Genomic DNA, 18,402 nt, shown 5'->3' with positions numbered 1-18,402 from the left:
CTCACGGTCCAGCTATTGTTAATCGATTACTGGACCAATAGATATCACAACGCGAATGCCACCACCCATCATAAGGAATGTGGTCTAAGCCTTAAGCTGTCGCTGTCTTGAATTTTAAATGATACCCATCTGTGCAGGTTCGCTTGCCTTCTTTCCATCAGTAAACTAATAATATATATGTAAAATCAAATTCAAAAGAGACAGTTATGAAAATTACCAGCAATGACATTTTGAGGGCAAAAAAATGACAACCATTACCGGCAGTTGTTTTCCTCTACCCAACGCAAAGTTTTTTTTTTTTTTTTTTTTTTTTATAGCTTAGGTGTGTGGACGAGCTCACAGCCCACCTGTTGTTAAGTGGTTACTGGAGCCCATAGACATCTACAACGTAAATGCGCCACCCACCTTGAGATATAAGTTGTAAGGTCTCAGTATAGTTACAGCGGCTGCCCCACCCTTTAAACCGAAACGCATTACTGCTTCACGGCAGAAATAGGCAGGGCGGTGGTACCTACCCGTGCGGACTCACAAGAGGTCCTACCACCAGTTTATTCACAGGGGTAAAATGCGGCGTGTGTCATGCCTTATCCTCAATTCGAAAGAGCTTTTCTTATGAAGCCAAATAGATGTAGGCAGTACTTTGAAGTTCCCCTGCTCAGAAATATGAGCAAAATTTCATGTCAAACTGTGTATGTGCTTTTAAAACAAGACACTTGTATTGTGTTTAAATCCATCAAAACCAGGGCCAATGGTGTGAGATTTCATGTACTATAAGAATTGCCTTATTACATTACATTACATACTATTTACATTTGATTAACAAATAACAAAAATCAATTTCTGTGAAAAAAGTCGAGTGCTCCTGTACCTAGAGAAAGCAAGTCCAGAAAGTCATTACCGGCACCAATGACATTGAATGAGTGAAAAATTGATCAAGAAGAAAATACAGTTACACTTTCAAATATGTGAAATGTTACCTTGACAGATGTTTCTTTGTTTACATATTTGCTATAAAATAATGTCTAAATTATTATAAAACACAATGTGGAACACAGTGCCTTTATTATGGTGGCAGAAATAAATGTACCCATTTTGTTCACTCCTTATGCCTCCTAGAGACCACTCATACACCGGTCTCACTAAATCCCCATACGTAAAAATATGTCACATCTAACGAAAAATAATTAATTTTTGCCCTTTGACCTACCTTTAGACTATGACATCTTGGCAAATTTCTAAACAAACCATTCCACATGAGTTCAGTCAGCATTCAACTCTGAGCTCATTTTGTAATATCCCATTGGCTCAGAGTTGAATACATACCAAATCTAATATTTTTTTTAGCGGGGCTAAAAATTACCAGTGCCTAAGCTTTTCAACTACATTGTATATCAAGTGAATAATAACAAACCACAGTCTTAACTTAGCAAATAATCACGATTGACTCCCACGGTGAAGGAATAATATTGTATAATAAAAATCAAACCCACAAAGGTGGTAGGACATCTTGCAAGTGCACACAGGTAGGTATCATCAACCTCCCTATTTATACCGTGAAGCAGTAATGCTTTTCGGTTTGAAGAGTGGGGCAGCCATTGTATTGTAAAAACTGAGACCTTAGAACTCATATCTCAAGCTGGGTGGCGGCATTTACATTGTAGATGAGTATAGGCCCATATAACTTCTTAACACTAGGATGATCGTGTGCTTGTGCACCCATCTAAGCAATAAGCAATTGAAAAAACGTGCATTTTTATTGCAATTTTTTAATGGTGTCAATAGACAACTGTTTTAATAAGTTCTACATTTGATATTGACAATTGTCTTTCTAGATAATGCTTAGAATGTAGTATTTAACTAAAATAATATCTGTTGGCTCTGTCAAGTATAAATACCTGTCCTGAATTTATAATAAGCTATGCAGACATATGACATGCTTTACAAATACAAGTTCCAAAGTTGAATCATCATGGCGATAGTTTCACATGTTCATAAGGTTAATGTGTTAAAAATAAACAGTATTAAAATTTTATTGTATTCATTAAAGTGCAAATCTCTAAGAAAGTTCGTATTTTTAAGTTATTAATTTTTTTATTTAATATTTTTAGTCAATTTAATCATTTTATATTATTTCTCTAGTATTTTAAGAATTTTTGCAACCTTTGCAGTATTTTAGTTTACTTTGTTATTATTCTCAAATTCAATATTATTTGCAATATAATACTCTATACTTATAATATTTGATCACTAAAATAATAAAAGAATAAGTCAATCTCTTACAGATTTAATATTTTTGCTAGAAGCGCGTCGTTTAGATTATTAGCATACAGCAAGCATATGACATCACAATACCAAAAACATGAGTCAGACACAAATAGTCATATTTTGTTAATAGAGCAGTACTGGTAGCGGTATTTACATTTAAAAAAAATTGCTACTTTCGACAAGAGTAGCTGGTATATTTTGGAATGAATGAAAGTTTATCTAAAGATAAGACATGGCGAAGAGTTACGTACATAATGCTTCACGATCCCCGTTTTTTCCCCGTTATTTTCGAGATTTTTTAAAAATTTAATACGGCACATTACCGTCGTTGTCATACGGCGCCATACAAACGAATTCGTGTCGCAAGACTCACAAGATACAGTTATTCATACACAAACAAGACAGGGTCTTTTGTAGTGGCGATATACCAATCAACTCACCTTTTTGTGATAGATTTGTCTCCATTGCCGGCATTGAACACTAATCACAACATCACGTATTTTTTATTTCATTGATCCACAAATAGCACATTTCAATTCTGATCACGAAATAACAAGAAACGATTCACAAATTAATATCGTATACAAGCGTGTGGAAAGCAAAGGCTCACTGTTTTTGACATTTCGTTTATGAGATGTCAAACGACATTTTCTTTTTTTTTTGTTCGTCAGTTGGTACGTAAAGGGAGCCTAACAATAAGCATTATCTTTTTCAACAAAGATTGAAACCATATCTTGAATGACAAAATTGATCTGGTTTTAGAATGAATTTCAGTAAAACGAAATGAGACAAGTAAACGACATAGTTATCAAATGAGTTATGATGAATTATTAAGTAGTGTTGTTGTTCGGTAGACCATGTACCCTACCCTGCCTAGTTGGTAGCCTAAAGGGCTATTCCAACTACCTACTCATGGACCGATAGGTGACCTCACGGGGTCAACCTGTGACAATTGCTAACACTCACTCTAGCAAGAGCAGTGGTTCCCTGAATCTACCACCGGATCTATATTACTAATGTTATATTAAACTAAATACTAAATTAAACATAAACCATATTGCAGTGCCTGGGTGTGATTATAAGTCCAAACTGTCCATAGATTCACTCGGACACACATAAGTTTGCATCCAATCTTCTAATTCCCCCCTTACCTACTTTGCATTTCGCAGTGGCCATTATAATACCGATTACCCACTGCGAAATGCAAAGATGGGATGTAATTATTTTGAACTAAAACAATCAAATCAGCTATGTTAGTATTCCATTTGATTTCGGTTAAACTTCAAAATTCGATTTTAAATAGGTTCCGATTGTTTGGACTAGTGAATCTATCAAACGATACCTAGTGTAAAAGTAAATGTTTGTTCTCTACTTTAAGATTCGAACTTAGTGGTTTATTAAAAAGAAAATGCGATGGTATTATTTATGGCTCTGTTGGATTAGAATAATATAGAGCATAGATTGGGGTACTATTTAATGCAAATACAATAGTAGACAATGTGGTGTGGTGGCTTGGAAGAAAGAACACCAATAGCCTAAGTAGTGTCTTATTCATACTTATTCATTTCATGGTCACTTCCATGGTCACATGGGATTCTTAAGCTTGAAGGTGATAGCCAAAAATAAATTATGTTGATTTTGTTTTGTTGTAGCTGAATATATATTTTTAATTTAGTTTTTTACCTTCTACCACAACCACGCATGTGTGAATGTAAAGAAAAATAATTTGCATTATTTAAATAACTTATATTTCTCTAAACAAAATAACAGCAAGACATCCTTTGTACAATGACTAATATACTTTTGCATTAATGCTTTATGCATCCTGCTGAATCAGGAGGAATTCCAAGCTCTTCATCAGTCCATGTACTGGGATCAATATAAGGCCACTCACCCTGGAAAATTAAATTCAAATGAAGGAAAATAATATTTTAGATAAAATATTATAGATAAAACATTATTTATGATATTTCATTGAATCAGATGTATATCTCTGTGTGTAACTTTTTTTTTATTAGAATAAATTTTCTTTAGGTTCAGGTTAGAACTCATATTTCAAGGTAGGTGGCAGCATTTATGTTATAGATATCTATGGGCTCCAGTAACACTTAATATAAGGTGAGCTCGTCCACCAACCTAAGCAGTAAATTAAAAAACGCAAAATAATACACCTCAGATTGCTCCGTAAATAAAATGAATAGGCCTGTATGTCTCAACCATATGCCTTCGTAGAGTACTGGAGTTCTTTGGACACATTGCTGGAAAAGATGATCAAAATCCCAAATAGCTGATGGTATCAGCAAGGTAGAGAGCAAGCTTCCCAGAGGATGCAGCCTGATATTCTTCAAACACAAAGTTCCTTGATGCCCTTAATGAAGCCAAGCATCTCAACACATGGAGGGAAATTGTATGTGAGAAAATGATAGAGTCATGACCCTCACTAGTGAGGAATGTGACACAATTCCTCCTTGTGTCACATTCCTACGACGCAAAAGTGCTCTAAAAGATATTTTAGGAATAGATACTAGTTATATTCCTGGAATCTCATTGTGTTGTTTCACATATGACATCTGAACCAACTATTTCTGTTTTGTTATACTTGTTGTAAAGAGTATATAAGAGTAATTATTAAGTCCTTCAAACATAAATTTATTCAGTCATCCATAAACATTAAAATTGCTGAGGTCAGCACAACTCCTTATTAACCCCCCTTAAGTAAGCTTGTTATATTATGTTTACTTACAGTTATATGCTCAGGTTCAGTTGCAATGTGATACAGAATCCACCACCAGCACAATCCACCAAGCCCTTGAGCTAACCGAATCGATTTTTTGGAAGGCATTGGTGGCGGTACACGGTACGTCCAAACTCTGAAATGAAAATCATTTAAACAAAATAAAATAGAAAAAAACACAGGCTATTTCTACACATTATTGAATGAGTTATTTGGCAACAACAGTTGTGGAAAATTAAATATAATTGAGTAATATTAGTGGGTGAATTAAATATACATAATTGTTTTATTTTAAGGTTACAAATTTTAATCACTGTTAGAGCTCACAGTTAAGTCATGTTATTGCTTAAGTAGGGAATCTACTTTGTCTATTTCCTTAATTTGCAGAACTAATAAGGCATAACTCAGATTTACACATCAGGAGCAGTAAACATATACTTTGATTTCTAATGCATTCATTTTTGTCTTAAATGGTTATGGTGGTGCTGTCCACATCTACACGTGTCACTATTATTAATTTATTTAGATTAAATGCTTATTTGAATAGCTAACTTTACTTAGCTTACTTTACATAGATACAAAAGTATAAGCTATGTTTTTTCAGAAGAATGAATGCTTGAACTTATTTATTTCAGGTACATTCATTATATATTGTCTGGTACCATTATACATAAATATGTTAACCCAGCTGGAGTTACAGTATACACCTAGTGTGTGGTATAATGAAGGTATATACCCAATATTGTTTCTTTCATTTAGACTGAATATATATTATTGTATCAGTTTTTTTTTTTTAATTCATAATAACTCCTCAAGGCTTGTTGATAAGAATTATCAAGCGCAAGTCATTTTTTATTGAAAATTTTATGAGAACATAGTTGTTTTATATTTTTATATTTCTTATTATTATTCTTATATTATTTTATGTTAATGTAATTAAAATTTAATCTGCTCTCAGTATGTATGTATACATTCAATGACATAACACCCATTTTTCACTAACCCATGTCCTGCATTTCGTTTGGTTTGTTTCAAGCTGTCGCCAGCATTTTGCAGCCTACGGAGCAGAATAGCTCTCGTTAGCAAAGTTCTTGTCAACATTATTTCTAGTAATTTGTTGACTTCCTCGATTTATTTTGAAGTAGGTAAAACACTTTCCCAAAATCTGCACCTAAAAAATGACAGTAGTAGTTCCATATCCATTTTCCAACAGGAAAGTCGAAGATATCATACCAAACAGCCTAGTTTTTCATACATTTTTAAAGTTGAGTTATTTGAGACCGTACTCAATTGGGATGACTATAAATGAAACGAGATATATAGTCTTTTCATATTTTATGAATAAAATATAGTCTCAATAAAATGGTGACAAATACTTTTTCAGCGGAATTTTTGAAAGATCCCAAGAAGCCACTAAGGCACGTCCAGCAGCTTTGGTTGACTTCCCACATTTGTGCACTTTGACAGGCACTAATGAACCACCGTTATTAGACCTGAAGAAACCTCTATCTGATGATTTGCAATCCACGGTGAAGGAATAACGTAGAACTTATATCTCAAGATGGGTGGCGCATTTACGTTGTAACGTTGTAAATGCGCCACCCATCTTGAGATATAAGTTCTAAGTTCTCAGTATAGTTACAACGGCTGCCCCACCCTTCAAACCGAAACGCATTACTGCTTCACGGCAGAAATAGGGAGGGTGGTGGTACCTACGCGCGCGGACTCACAAGAGGTCCTACTACCAGTAATTACGCAAGTTATAATTTTGACGTTTTGATTTTTATTACACGACTAGCTGACCCGGCAGACTTCGTAGAGCCTCAATCGATAAATAAAAGTCCTAAACTTAAAAATTGTTATTTTTATTTAATTCCGAGTATTTTCATATTTATCTACCTTTTAAAGCTCTGGATTTCCACAAATAATTCAAGACCAAAATTAGCCAAATCGGTCCAGCCGTTCTCGAGTTTTAGCGAGGCTAACGAACAGCAATTCATTTTTATAGAGATGTTATTCCTTCACCGTGGATGTCAATCAATATTTCATTAGAAAAATTGTCTGAGATTCGAACACCGGTGCATCGCTCAACACGAATGCACTGGACGTCTTATCCTTAAGGCCACGACGGAATCTGCGAAGCACGGCTCTTGCTAGGGCTTGTGTTAGCAACATTGTCAAGTTTGAGCCCCGTGAGCTCACCTACTAGCCGCGTGACGCTGATATGATCTCTTTAGACCATTTAGGTAGGGAAAAAATCTGAAGAAACACTAGGTATGTAGGTACATTAACCAAACTCAACTTTGTTCGTCGCAGTCCCGCCAAAAAGTCCTAAAAATCTATTCTAATCTATTTGCTGTTCTATTCAAGCTGTTATATTTATTTTATTTTGAGCGTTTAATGGCTCAATAGATAGACAAAAGGAACTTAACTAATAAGCTACATTTTTAATAACAAAAGATCGAAACCAACTCACACGAAATACAACCAAATGAAAATTCTTATTATTTAATTTAATATGGACTAAAAAGTTTAGTTTCAACATATGTTTTTCTGTCCGAGAATTACCAAGTAGCTTTCACCTAAAATCGGTACCTAGTTTATAGTATCTACAAAACACTGCTGCCTCTCCGTTCTTGATCGTCTTTTACGATATCGATGGGAAGAGAGGATGATTCTATTGCCAACACAATTATAAGATATGAGTATGACGTTAAATTAGGTCAGGAACGATTGCACCAGGCACCTTACTCTTCTGATTAAATATTATATAATAGTTAAAAAAAACTAAAAAACACGTTTTTCTATAAAATCTAACTAACAAATTGAAAATAAATTTATTGTAAAAAAAGCATGAGGCTAATATGTATCATAAATTATTCAGTTCCTACTTACCCTAATGTACTTTCACACCAGTACAACATTTATTAAGTGAAAAAAAGAACGCGCTCAGTGTGCTTAGTGCGAGTTTTTTAACGTTCTCAATAGCGTAAAAGTTAGCCCAATTTTGTATGCAGTTGGAACAGCGCCCCTAGCGGCAAACGAAGGCATTTTTTTCTTTTTCTTTCCTAAGCTGATATCCTTGAGAGGCTATATCAGCGTAACCTTAACTAATAGGTGAGCTCACGGGGCTCAAACCTGACGAAGTTGCTAACACGAACCCTAGCAAGAGCCGTGCTGCGCAGAATCTACCACCGGATCGGAAACGCGACCCACTGAGAAGATCCGGCAAGAAACTCAGTGGGCTGTGTCTGAGGGTTAATTTACTCGTCAAGCCCTTCGTCGCAAGCGACGGGTTCGACGAGAACGGTGACCGGTGCTTGAAGTACCTAGAAGCACCGTTAGTGGATAGGGAGGATCCGAGATGACGTGTTTGGGGTGACGTCGACTACTTTCCATTCTTTACGTAGGCAAAGAGGCAAACGATCCCATTCCATACCAATATGAGCTAGCTTTTACGCTACCGAGAACGTTAAAAACTCGCACTAAGCACACAGATGAATTTGTTGACTGAAGTTGTTTGACTGTAGAAAGTAAATAACGACTCTAATTGTTTAAAATATTGAATTGTCAATAATAATAATAATAATTGTCATCGATCCTTTTTATGTAGGTGTACCTACATACTTAATCCGACGGCCGACTTTTTTGAAGGGTGTCAAAATCACGGTGAAACTTCGATCAACATCGAAGCGGTAAAAGATACCGTTTACCGCGTTTCACATAGTGGTGAAAGGCTATTTGGTTTAAGCGACATTTCACGTAACATGCGACATTTATCTTTGTAATCATTAAAGGTTCGTTGATTTGGTATTAGCAACAACAATTCGACGTTTTTAATTGAATTTCAATTAAGTTTACCCCATTCAAATAGGTGAATATTTAATTATTTTTTTCTATTACAAACTTTAATTGGCCCTTCTGCAAAGTTGCAAAAATGTCACATAAACCAAACAGCCTATCACCCCTCGATATAATAAAAACATAGGAATCGTAATGAAAATAATTTTGTATCACATTCTGTTTATTTTTATTTTTTACATTACATTTGCTGTTCTATTCAAGATTGTATTGTTTTAACTAGCCTTATATATCTATTATTTGGTTTTATCTTGACAGCATGGTCGTGGTGCTTCTGTCCCATCTTCTAATATAGCATGATCATTGAAAGGTATGTTGTCTAATTTCACAGTGTCATCAGTAATTCTTGCTTCTGAAATTTTTATCCATTTGGATATTATTTTTGAAAATTTAATTATAAAATTAATTAAATAGGTATAAACAAAAAAGGCAAAAAGCTGAAAAGCTTTAATCATTCCTAAGGCTCAGAACTTCAGGAAATATAATTATTCTGTGATTGTTATCGAGTTACAGAGAAAAATAATTGTAATTTGATTGTGATTTTCAATTTGTTAAATGTTGTGAACTTGCTCATCGCAAGCCCATATCAGTTTAATGTAATGTTGTGCTTTAAAACATAAGATGTTCAGTGTATTATGGTTACTATAGTGGTGTTCAAACTCTTAAAAATTTATCAACTGTTTTGAGGAATGTATAACATTAGTTTGTGAATGACTTCCACAATGAGGGAATAACATAGAAAAAAATGAAACCTGCAAAATTTATACATTTGCTTAATCATTCACTTAACTGAGCAATAATTTTTTTTAAATAATTTTCTGAACTTTAGTCTCAGTTATTCCTGAGATAATTTTTTAATGTTTCGTACTATTGTGTACTAGTAAGGGTACTTGTTCTCCTTTTAATAAAATAATTGCTAAGTGTGGTTTGTACCCAGACACACAATGAACTGATTTGTTACCCAACACATGTGCTTAAGTTCATAATTAAAATAATAAAACATAATACATACTTATATTAAACTATAAGAAGTATGTACTTACCATAAACACCTGGTTTTATTTCTCGGGCTTGAATCACTTGAGTCCTTAATTCCCTTTCTATATCCTCTCCAAATGCAATCATCTGAAAATTAATAATAAGTTTATTATCCTTCTGTTACGCCACAGTTAATAAAATTATAAAAATACAACTGTCTCTTCTAAAAGATTGTGCATATCTGTTACCATTTGTATTATAATTTATTTATTTATTTATTTATTACACTTCTTAATGCCTAAGGCATTCTCTACCCGTCAACCAAAGGTAGTGCAGAGTAAATTCGTCTGATTTATAGAATATTTTTCTTTGATAGTTACGACTACAAGTACCTAATATTTAATTATTACTTAATGTTGTTTAACATAAAGCTATATTCACAAAGTACCGCTTTAATCGAGTTTTCATTTTGAACATTTTTGTTTTTGCGAAATTCTTCATTTATTTTTATTCGTGCCGCTAATAAAGCACGTTCGTCGCCTTCGAAGACTTTCATTCTAGTTCTGTGCAATTTCTTGAAGCTTTGTAAAACCTACAAATAAAGTAAACGTTATCCATGTGAAACAAGGCGATTTTAAAATACAAATTAGAAACGAATCACTAATGATTACATGTTTACCAAACGTCTTGTCATCATTTTCAGTTTAGTCTTTACTAAACCCCTGGTATAATATTTATTATTTAGTTAAATTTTCTTTATTGTTTGTTTACATAACGTTTTTTTTTTCTTCTTTTACCTAGTCAGTTAAGCAAGGGATACACGACAGATGGGGCCCATACGGTATCGGGCATCGGCTGTAGTTTTTCCATTCCATTAAATTTTTTTATTTAATAGTATGGGCCATACTAATGGCCAATTAAGACGAATTACGAAATGGTTTAAAAAAGTAAGTATATATATTTTTTATTGCCGTATAGGCAGACGAACATACGGCCCACCTGATGGTGAGTGGTTACCGTCGCTCATGGACGTCAGCAATGCCAGGGCCAGAGCCAAGCCGCTGCCTAAAAAGCTAGTTTTTTCAGTATATTGGATTTAAGACAAGATTTTAATATACTTTTGGAAGACTCGAGATAACATATCTAGCTATATTCTTTCACACTTATGAATTATTTGTATTCTTATTCTTATAACAAAGGTTATTTTATTTTATCTCACCTCAGGTAATACAATAATTTCACTTTTCAATTAACAGATTGTTCGGATATCGTTTTAAAGGATTTGTATGTATGGACTAGGTTCCCTCTACCGGTCTAATGAATAACCGAGTAAAATAAATCATACTTTGACGGTTGACCAATAACAATAGAATTTGTGATAGATATGTACATAGTTGACTAGATGCGTTGTCATCATAAATTAATGGGCTCGAAATGTAATCAGTCGTATATGTTGCTGCCCGTGTAAAATCTATTAATCATGCCTTTTGAAATCTGTTTACTACAAGCAATCTCTTTTTTGGTTTGTCTTTATTGCACATTTTCGATACTTGAAAAAAAAATTACATCAGACATGCACAATCTTGCCCCTTCTGTTTTTGCACTTTTAAAATATAGTATAGTATAGTATTAAATAGTTGTTAAACTCACAAGTTGTAATGTTTTGTGGGTTTTTCTTTCGGTGAGATCATGGTCTCCTACATCTATTTCATAGTATGAAATTCATACTAAGTGGTTACTGCAGCCCACTTCACGTCATAAATCATCTGAGACTGAGACCATATAGGGGTATCTTTTGTGTTGACACAAGATCAGCTTTCAAAGTACATACTTAAACTAAAACATGATTACTTTATGGTAAAAATATACAGAATGGTTGTTGGCCTTCTAGGAATTTTAAGGTTGACTAGGAATATTTTCATGAGGTGAGGATATTACTATGGATGGATCCAGGGCCTCAGGGAGACAACTAAATGAACATGAGGAAATTATTTGGTGTAGCATGCCAATGCTTATTTATTCTAACAAAAGTCCAATAGTCCTTAAAAACATCCATATGCCTCTCATTGGTCTTTATTTGATATATCATTTTCATTTTATATGTTAAATTTTTCTAGGATCTTTTAGCGGTGGGCCTTATAATTCCACTTGTACCTGGCCATGTGAGGAAAATGGGAGCAAACCACATTTATGTGGGTTTACTTGGTTCCATATATGCTGGTTTCCAATTGGGCTCGGGACCACTTATAGTAAGTGTCAAAATAATTACAATGAAATTGAACCTTAAAATCTTTTTAATGCTTTTGGTGGATGTAAGATCTTTTACTTAGAGATAGACTGTAACTGAAGCCTACAACTAGGTATATGAATGCTATCATCACTTTGAGATATGAGATTTAAATCTCAATGCTAAATGCTAGGTAGTTGGAAACTCACTAGTGACAATTTCTCTAGTAAATGTGTAAAAGTATAAATATAATTTTGGTTTAGTTTTTATTGTAAAATGTCCCTTCAACCTGGAAATTATTAGTGTTTAATTTTATTTAACAGAATTGGTACTTGCTTTCCAGAATGTGTACCTAACATAAGGAATCAGGCATATTTAGGTAACTTCAGTGCAGCCTTTTCACAATGTAAAAATGACATTAAAAAAAGCTACCTTTCAGTCATTAAAGTTAATTCAATCATTGATACATTTACTTAGACTTAAAGAGAATTTGCTATTAGGTATAAGAATTAATACTAATAATGCCTTTATAGGCATACTAATAATGCCTTTATAGGCATTATTAGTATTTTATAGGCATTATTAGTATTTTATTTAATAAGTTTTTAAGTTAGTATTTTATTATTTAGTATTTATTTAATAATTTTTTGTTTTTTGTATTTGATTAATTTCAGGGAAGTTTGAGTGATCTGAAAGGTAGAAGAACAATACTAATTTTAACATTACTGATATGTAGTGTTGCTTACACAGTACTAGGTCTGACTTCTTCAATACTAGTCATATTACTTCTAAGAGGTGTTTTGGGTAAGATTTTAATATTACATTTATATTAAATTTTCAGTAAGTTAAAAATATTATTGTTTAAATATATATTTATATACATACATGTTGGAGAGGTCTATTGTAGTCTATCGAAGCTGAATTTTTAATGAGGAACAAATGATGGTGATATCATAGCTTTGGTACAGGCTGGCTAATGTTCGTGTGAGCTCAGTGTAAGAGGGTCATTTGACCGACCGATAGATTTCTCAATGATCCATCGTACAGACAGACCACTAGCCTAGACACGGTTTTGTGACTCATTGTATCCAAGTACTTTAATTGTTAAAAAACTATTGCTACTGTTCTGTTCATGAAAGATAGAAAAATATCTTAAAGGAAAATTATTTACACCTAGGTACTGATGTACAAACTACAACATCCATGATGCCTAAAGGACCTCTATTCCAGAAGCAAATTTTATACCCTGAAAAAGTATCATTATTTTTATTTTATTTGCTACTTAATTAAATAGCAAGCTTATGTCAGTGTATTTCATTGCATCAGTTAAAAACCTAGCTAGCCATAGAGGCCTTATAACTAACTGTCAATGGTCAGTGAACAGAATATGGAACTTATTGACTGGTATATGAAAATCAGCAATAGTTAGAGAATGAAAACCACTGGTGCTAAACTGTGCAGGAAATTGTCCAGATAACCAGACAAGTAACCAATCTTCAAACATCAGTTTGATATGTGTTAACTAATTGGATCTCTACATTTCAGGTTTCTTCAAACAAACCCAAATGTTGGCCAAGGCTTTAGTGCCTGATTATGAAAACAATGAGCAAAAACAGGCTGAAATTTATGGTAAAATGGCTGCAATATCTGGAGTAGGTATTACATTGGGGCCTATGATTGGTGGTCATATTATGGAAGACAATCCAAATGGTGCATTTATGTTTATTGCTTTTATAGTCGGAATATGTTTTATTTTTAATGCTGGTAAGTTTCTAACCTTTTGCCTAGCAATGTTATTTTAAATGAATGTTACGACCCTACATAAGTAAAGTAGTTGTGCAACAACTTAAAATACAATGTATCTTTATTTTTAATTATTTAAGCCCATAACCAACATAGTTATAAAGTAATATACATTAAATAGGAAATATAAAAAGTAATCTGCTAATTATGTTATAGTAAATAATAGTAATCGGCACGAATCTTGAGCTCTCTATAAAAGAGTGAGGGGCTGTGGGCATCGTAAACTACCTACTTATTGTTCAGGTCTAAAATAAATCAATCAATTTTATGTTGTGATTAAAAAAAATTGAATAATAGGTACCTACTTCATAAACAAGCAATGAATCTTTTTAGATTGTTTTGTGTTATGTAGTCTGGTTGCCTTTGTGTGACAGTTGTTCAAAGCTAAAAAAGCATTATTTATACGATATATCAGAATTATAAGAATCTTAATTTATCAATAATGGATCCCTTACACCTGGTATTTTTGTTTGTGTTTTAGCTCTTGTTTGTTTCCTGCCAAAGCCAAAGCACAGTAAGAAGCCATCAAAAAGAAACAAAACAAAAGATGTTCTCTCTGAGAATTTAGTGTTATCACTTTTTAACAGTTTCAAACAATCATTTGTTGTATTGTACAGCATAAATTGGTCTAAATATTGGGACATTTTTTTATATAAAGCTTTAGTTGGGTTTGCAATGGGGGTCTACTATTCTAATTATGCTTTATATTTGAAAACTACATATGACTTGTCTCCCAAATATGTAGGTTATGTTATATCATTCCAAGGTGTTATGGGTTCTATTTCTAGTTATTTTATAGGATACATAAATAGTTTCTATAAAAAGGATGTAGACTACAGCTTAAGGAGTTTACATGTGTTTTTGTTATTAAGTATTTCATTGACAGGGTTAATAGTATCAATAAATGTGTACAATTATGTAATATGGTTGATTCCTTTAGCTATGGGTAATGCAGTTAGTAGGTTGGTAACATTAGAAATGGTGCTAAAAAGGAGTGATGGTGATCATAGAGGCACATTAATAGGCGCTTCCAACAGTGTCAGATCTTTATCTGGAGTGGTCGCACCTATGGTTGCTGGGTTTACAGGGCAATTTTTAGGAGTTTCATATGTGATATATGCTTCATTGGCACCCACAGTACTGGGTCTTGTGATGAGTTACCATTATAGAACTAAAAGGAAAGTTGACTAATTGTATGATTATATTTTACAATTTTATTGTTAATAATTTCATGACTTACATAAATGTTTTGTTGAAGTAATCTTTGCTTTTAATTTCAAAACTACATTGCCTAATATTTTAAAAATATTAAGCTACACTATAACTCAGATTATTCTGTTCTTTTTTTAGAGGCTTGTTTATTTATTAAATTATTTACCTTAGTATATAACCTAGATTTCTTGAAGCTGATTATATTATATAGATACAGATCAAGCTAATAAAAACATAAAATCAATAATTTTATTAAATAATTAATAAAGGCCCTATGGACATAACTTCAGTAGTTGTGCATATGGGTGGTTATCAGAGCCGATAAACATTAAATTATATGTTTCCATGACACAAGGTGTAAGTTTGAATTGTGTAGACAGCTCCTTAGGAGAAATAGGCTAACTGGTGAAAGCTACACAAGGTACCCTACCAGCAGTATGATTGATATCAAGATACAGAAAAAATGCTTAAAATTGAAGACAAGCTAGCTGAGCAGTGGCCAGTGGTAGCAAAGTCAAACAATTTTGTAAGACATTTTATTAGTACACTGAATGCAAAGTGTCACTAACCTAGGTGAGTATTATTACCACACAAAATAATAGGCTACCTTCTTTTTGGGGTCAATGCAATGTGTCCTCATCTTCCATTCAGGTCTATCATACTCTTTAACACAGTCCATGGCATTTTATACCTCCACCTTCTCACATTACTATCTACTTTCAAACTCAGGGTCTTTGAGCCAAATGATCATCTTGTTTTCGCTTAACATGCACATACTACAATAACCATGAAGAGACAGTCAAAAACACCCGTGATCTTACTGAAATAGTGTTATTAGTTTTGGAGATGATACACTACTAATGAATTATTGGTCAATCCTGCCCAAACCAAATGTAAGGTAATGTTCACAAAAAAACACTGAATTTAACAATAAGATGTGAGCTATTCTGGAACAATAATTAACAGCAAGTTGATATGGAACAGCCACCAGATTATATTATGAATATAATTTTTTAGCAATATCGCAAAATAAACACTTTAAACTAAAGTTATTCATGAATGATTTCCATAATGAAGGAATAACACAATAATAATATGTCACATACTTAGTACAGTTAATAATGTTCTAGTTTTAAGGGTGAGTTTACTGTTGTAGAAGGGAGCCTTAGATTTGACATTATGATGTCTATGGGCCTTTATAAGCATTTAAGACCAGGTGAGCGATAAGCTTGTTGATCCATCTGTAAAATTACCTGATGAATCCAAATTGAATAAGCTTCCTTAATACACACTGTAGTATGAATTTCGTTACCTTCAATTCATTGAAATAGTAATGAAATAATAGTAATAATTAAAGTACATAATGTATTTAATAACGTTTGACAACAAAAACTAAATTATATTATTTATAAACTTGGTTCACTTGGATTCCAGACTTTGCATTTGTTTCTTCCTCATATCCTGTATTAATTTTTGAATCGCTTCTCTATCATGTTGGTTTTCTGGTGGGAAGATTTGTCTTTTTGTATTTGTTACCCATTCTTCAAAATATTTTGGTTGGTTGAAAAAAAAGAACAATCCAACAGGAAATGATGTGTACATAGCCATCCTACCCACTTCTAGTTTCCAATTACCCATAGTTTAAAAATTTATTTTCAGATTCTCAGAACTTAGATTGTTGTATTTAGATTTTTCTCTAATAAATATCTTATCGCAATTTATCACATCCACAGATTATTATAATATACTCCAAGTTTTTTTTTTTTTTTTTTATGGTATCACGCATTTTCAAAGTTTATGAGTCTACGTATTTATGGCGGCTGTACACACTCGCCGAGTCTCGGGCGATATGGCCCTCGACGAGAGCGTTCCTGTACACATAGACGTAGAACTTGCTGCTGCTGTTTTTCTTTGTGCTCGTATTATAATTATTTACAAATTTACCACAAAAAGAAAAAACTTAAATAATCCATGGCGAAGAAGATGTTGGATAGTTACTATGCACCGTATATATTATGGCTCAGATGGGTGTTCACAGGCCACCTGGTATTAAGTGGTTACCGGAGCTCATAGACAACTACAACGTAATGTGCGTGGGCGTGAGATATAAGATCTAAGGTCTCACTCAGTTGCCCCGCTCTTCAAACCGAAACGCATTACTGCTTTACGGCAGAAATAGGCAGGGTGGTGGTACCTACCCCTGCAGACTCACTAGAGGTCCCCCACTAGTAAAAATAAGTTTAAACTTAAAACTTAACGATAATACTGAATAAGCAAGTGTGTACATGATAGCTCTCGTTTGCTTCGCGAGACCCCACGAGTTCCTTTGATTCGGGCGCAAAAAACCGACAAGCAACCGCGGATAAGTGAGGCAAGACGCGACAGAGCGAGACAAGACAAGAGCACCATGTACATTGTACACACTCGCTCTCGGTCTGCTTCGGGGTGTCTCGACTTGACGAGTGTGTACAACCGGCATTAAAGATATGTCACACCATAGATAATACACTTAATATTTGAGATGTCTAACTGGAAAGGCGATAGTTTCAAACCATACAGCTTTATCTTTTTCATATTCTTTTTTATGTATATATGTTAAGGACCAAAATGAAATGAAGTTGATTATTTTATGACATTAATAAATTGGGATGAAATTAAATGGAACGAGATGATATGGGTAGAAATAAACTCCTAGTAAAATGTTCGATAGTTACTGAAACTTTTTCAGTGGACTTTTTGAAAGATGCCAGAAGTTACGTTCAGCGGCTTTGGTTCATTTTCCCACATTTGTGCACTTTTGTAGATAATAAACACTAAATTACCGTTATTATACATTTAAACACGAAGAAACATTAAATTAACAAAATAAAACAATTCATCCAACTCTGCTCCTTGCGTTCGCACCAAAAAGTATTATTACCTAATTATTGTTGATTGGATTTCACATGTGATAATTATAGGCAACTACGGTAGCTATCACAGTAGTTGAACTAATTAATTATACAATCCCTACCTATAATTATGGAAATACATAATTTCACCATAAATTAATGCCATAATTACGAGTACGTCTGAAGTTTTAGTTTTACTCGTTAAATCGTGTGGCTTATAAGATATTAATAAAATTTATATATGTAATTCCTTCAACTAATAATACTACACATAGCCTAAGAGAATGCAGAGAGAGAATATACTTTCTTGTACACCAAAACGCAATTGACCTTGTTAATCGCTTGGATGGTGAATGAACGATCAAACAATGTTGAAGAATGTTTAGGAATCTGATGATCTCACAGAATCACAAAGGGCCTCGAAAGGTTCC

General features: G+C 33.4%; 5 protein-coding genes across 8 annotated transcripts in view; 1 reads left to right on the top strand and 4 right to left on the bottom strand.

Annotated features, from left to right (window-relative positions):
- LOC101740336 (CD2-associated protein) overlaps window positions 1–2,904 on the bottom strand; it is a 37,211-nt gene extending 34,307 nt beyond the window's left edge. Inside the window, exon 1 of the mRNA XM_004931055.5 lies at window positions 2,706–2,904. Coding sequence (XP_004931112.2) covers window positions 2,706–2,739 — 34 coding nt within the window. The 5' untranslated portion in view covers window positions 2,740–2,904. The remainder of the gene's footprint in view (window positions 1–2,705) is intronic.
- A 1,086-nt stretch (window positions 2,905–3,990) lies between these two features.
- Window positions 3,991–6,353, bottom strand: LOC101740204 (NADH dehydrogenase [ubiquinone] 1 beta subcomplex subunit 2, mitochondrial). Its single transcript, XM_004931054.5, has 3 exons — window positions 6,003–6,353; window positions 5,009–5,135; window positions 3,991–4,160 (listed from the first exon to the last, which is right to left on the bottom strand). Exons 1-3 carry the CDS (start codon window positions 6,098–6,100, stop codon window positions 4,074–4,076), a joined length of 312 nt encoding a protein of 103 aa, XP_004931111.2. The 5' UTR covers window positions 6,101–6,353; the 3' UTR covers window positions 3,991–4,073.
- A 2,652-nt stretch (window positions 6,354–9,005) lies between these two features.
- LOC101739556 (complex III assembly factor LYRM7) lies at window positions 9,006–11,611 on the bottom strand. 3 transcript variants are annotated; one of them, XM_004931051.5, is made up of 4 exons: window positions 11,489–11,611; window positions 10,287–10,430; window positions 9,904–9,985; window positions 9,006–9,212 (listed from the first exon to the last, which is right to left on the bottom strand). In XM_004931051.5, the coding sequence occupies exons 2-4, from the start codon at window positions 10,392–10,394 to the stop codon at window positions 9,097–9,099; spliced, it is 306 nt and encodes a 101-aa protein (XP_004931108.1). In that variant the 5' UTR covers window positions 10,395–10,430; window positions 11,489–11,611; the 3' UTR covers window positions 9,006–9,096. The 3 variants fall into 3 exon arrangements, with proteins under 3 accessions (XP_004931108.1, XP_004931105.1, XP_004931106.1); XM_004931048.4 differs by lacking the exon at window positions 11,489–11,611 and adding an exon at window positions 10,518–10,876; XM_004931049.5 differs by lacking the exon at window positions 11,489–11,611 and adding an exon at window positions 10,510–10,861.
- Window positions 11,190–15,129, top strand: LOC101739981 (major facilitator superfamily domain-containing protein 9). Of its 2 annotated transcripts, none has more exons than XM_004931052.5 (5): window positions 11,190–11,360; window positions 11,956–12,087; window positions 12,740–12,869; window positions 13,611–13,829; window positions 14,350–15,129. In XM_004931052.5, exons 1-5 carry the CDS (start codon window positions 11,319–11,321, stop codon window positions 15,057–15,059), a joined length of 1,233 nt encoding a protein of 410 aa, XP_004931109.1. In that variant the 5' UTR covers window positions 11,190–11,318; the 3' UTR covers window positions 15,060–15,129. The 2 variants fall into 2 exon arrangements, with proteins under 2 accessions (XP_004931109.1, XP_012550205.1); XM_012694751.4 differs by lacking the exon at window positions 11,190–11,360 and adding an exon at window positions 11,622–11,763.
- A 1,302-nt stretch (window positions 15,130–16,431) lies between these two features.
- On the bottom strand, window positions 16,432–16,846 carry LOC101739425 (protein PET100 homolog, mitochondrial). Its single transcript, XM_004931047.5, has one exon. The coding sequence runs from the start codon at window positions 16,716–16,718 to the stop codon at window positions 16,500–16,502; it is 219 nt and encodes a 72-aa protein (XP_004931104.1). The 5' UTR covers window positions 16,719–16,846; the 3' UTR covers window positions 16,432–16,499.
- Between the last annotated feature and the right edge of the window lie 1,556 nt (window positions 16,847–18,402).

Source organism: Bombyx mori, chromosome 9, assembly GCF_030269925.1.
Source record: "Bombyx mori chromosome 9, ASM3026992v2".
NCBI lineage: Eukaryota > Metazoa > Arthropoda > Insecta > Lepidoptera > Bombycidae > Bombyx > Bombyx mori.
Note: the sequence above shows the minus strand (reverse complement) of the source record. Positions and strands in the feature narration are given on the sequence as shown.

What these genes read in the sequence shown, in the direction of transcription:
- LOC101740204 (XM_004931054.5), bottom strand. Translation starts at nt 6,100, where the DNA reads ATGTTGACAAGAACTTTGCTAACGAGAGCTATTCTGCTCCGTAGGCTG. An exon ending in AAACGAAATGCAGGACATGG is followed by an intron (nt 5,136 to 6,002) that starts GTTAGTGAAAAA and finishes TTTTCATTTCAG; the next exon opens with AGTTTGGACGTACCGTGTAC. An exon ending in CTGAACCTGAGCATATAACT is followed by an intron (nt 4,161 to 5,008) that starts GTAAGTAAACAT and finishes TTAATTTTCCAG; the next exon opens with GGTGAGTGGCCTTATATTGA.
- LOC101739425 (XM_004931047.5), bottom strand. Translation starts at nt 16,718, where the DNA reads ATGGGTAATTGGAAACTAGAAGTGGGTAGGATGGCTATGTACACATCA.
- LOC101739556 (XM_004931048.4), bottom strand. An exon ending in ATGAAAACTCGATTAAAGCG is followed by an intron (nt 9,986 to 10,286) that starts GTACTTTGTGAA and finishes ATTAATTTTCAG; the next exon opens with ATGATTGCATTTGGAGAGGA. An exon ending in AATAAAACCAGGTGTTTATG is followed by an intron (nt 9,213 to 9,903) that starts GTAAGTACATAC and finishes TAAAAATTTCAG; the next exon opens with AAGCAAGAATTACTGATGAC.
- LOC101739981 (XM_004931052.5), top strand. Translation starts at nt 11,319, where the DNA reads ATGCCTTTTGAAATCTGTTTACTACAAGCAATCTCTTTTTTG. An exon ending in TGGGCTCGGGACCACTTATA is followed by an intron (nt 12,088 to 12,739) that starts GTAAGTGTCAAA and finishes GATTAATTTCAG; the next exon opens with GGAAGTTTGAGTGATCTGAA. An exon ending in ATGTTTTATTTTTAATGCTG is followed by an intron (nt 13,830 to 14,349) that starts GTAAGTTTCTAA and finishes TTTGTGTTTTAG; the next exon opens with CTCTTGTTTGTTTCCTGCCA.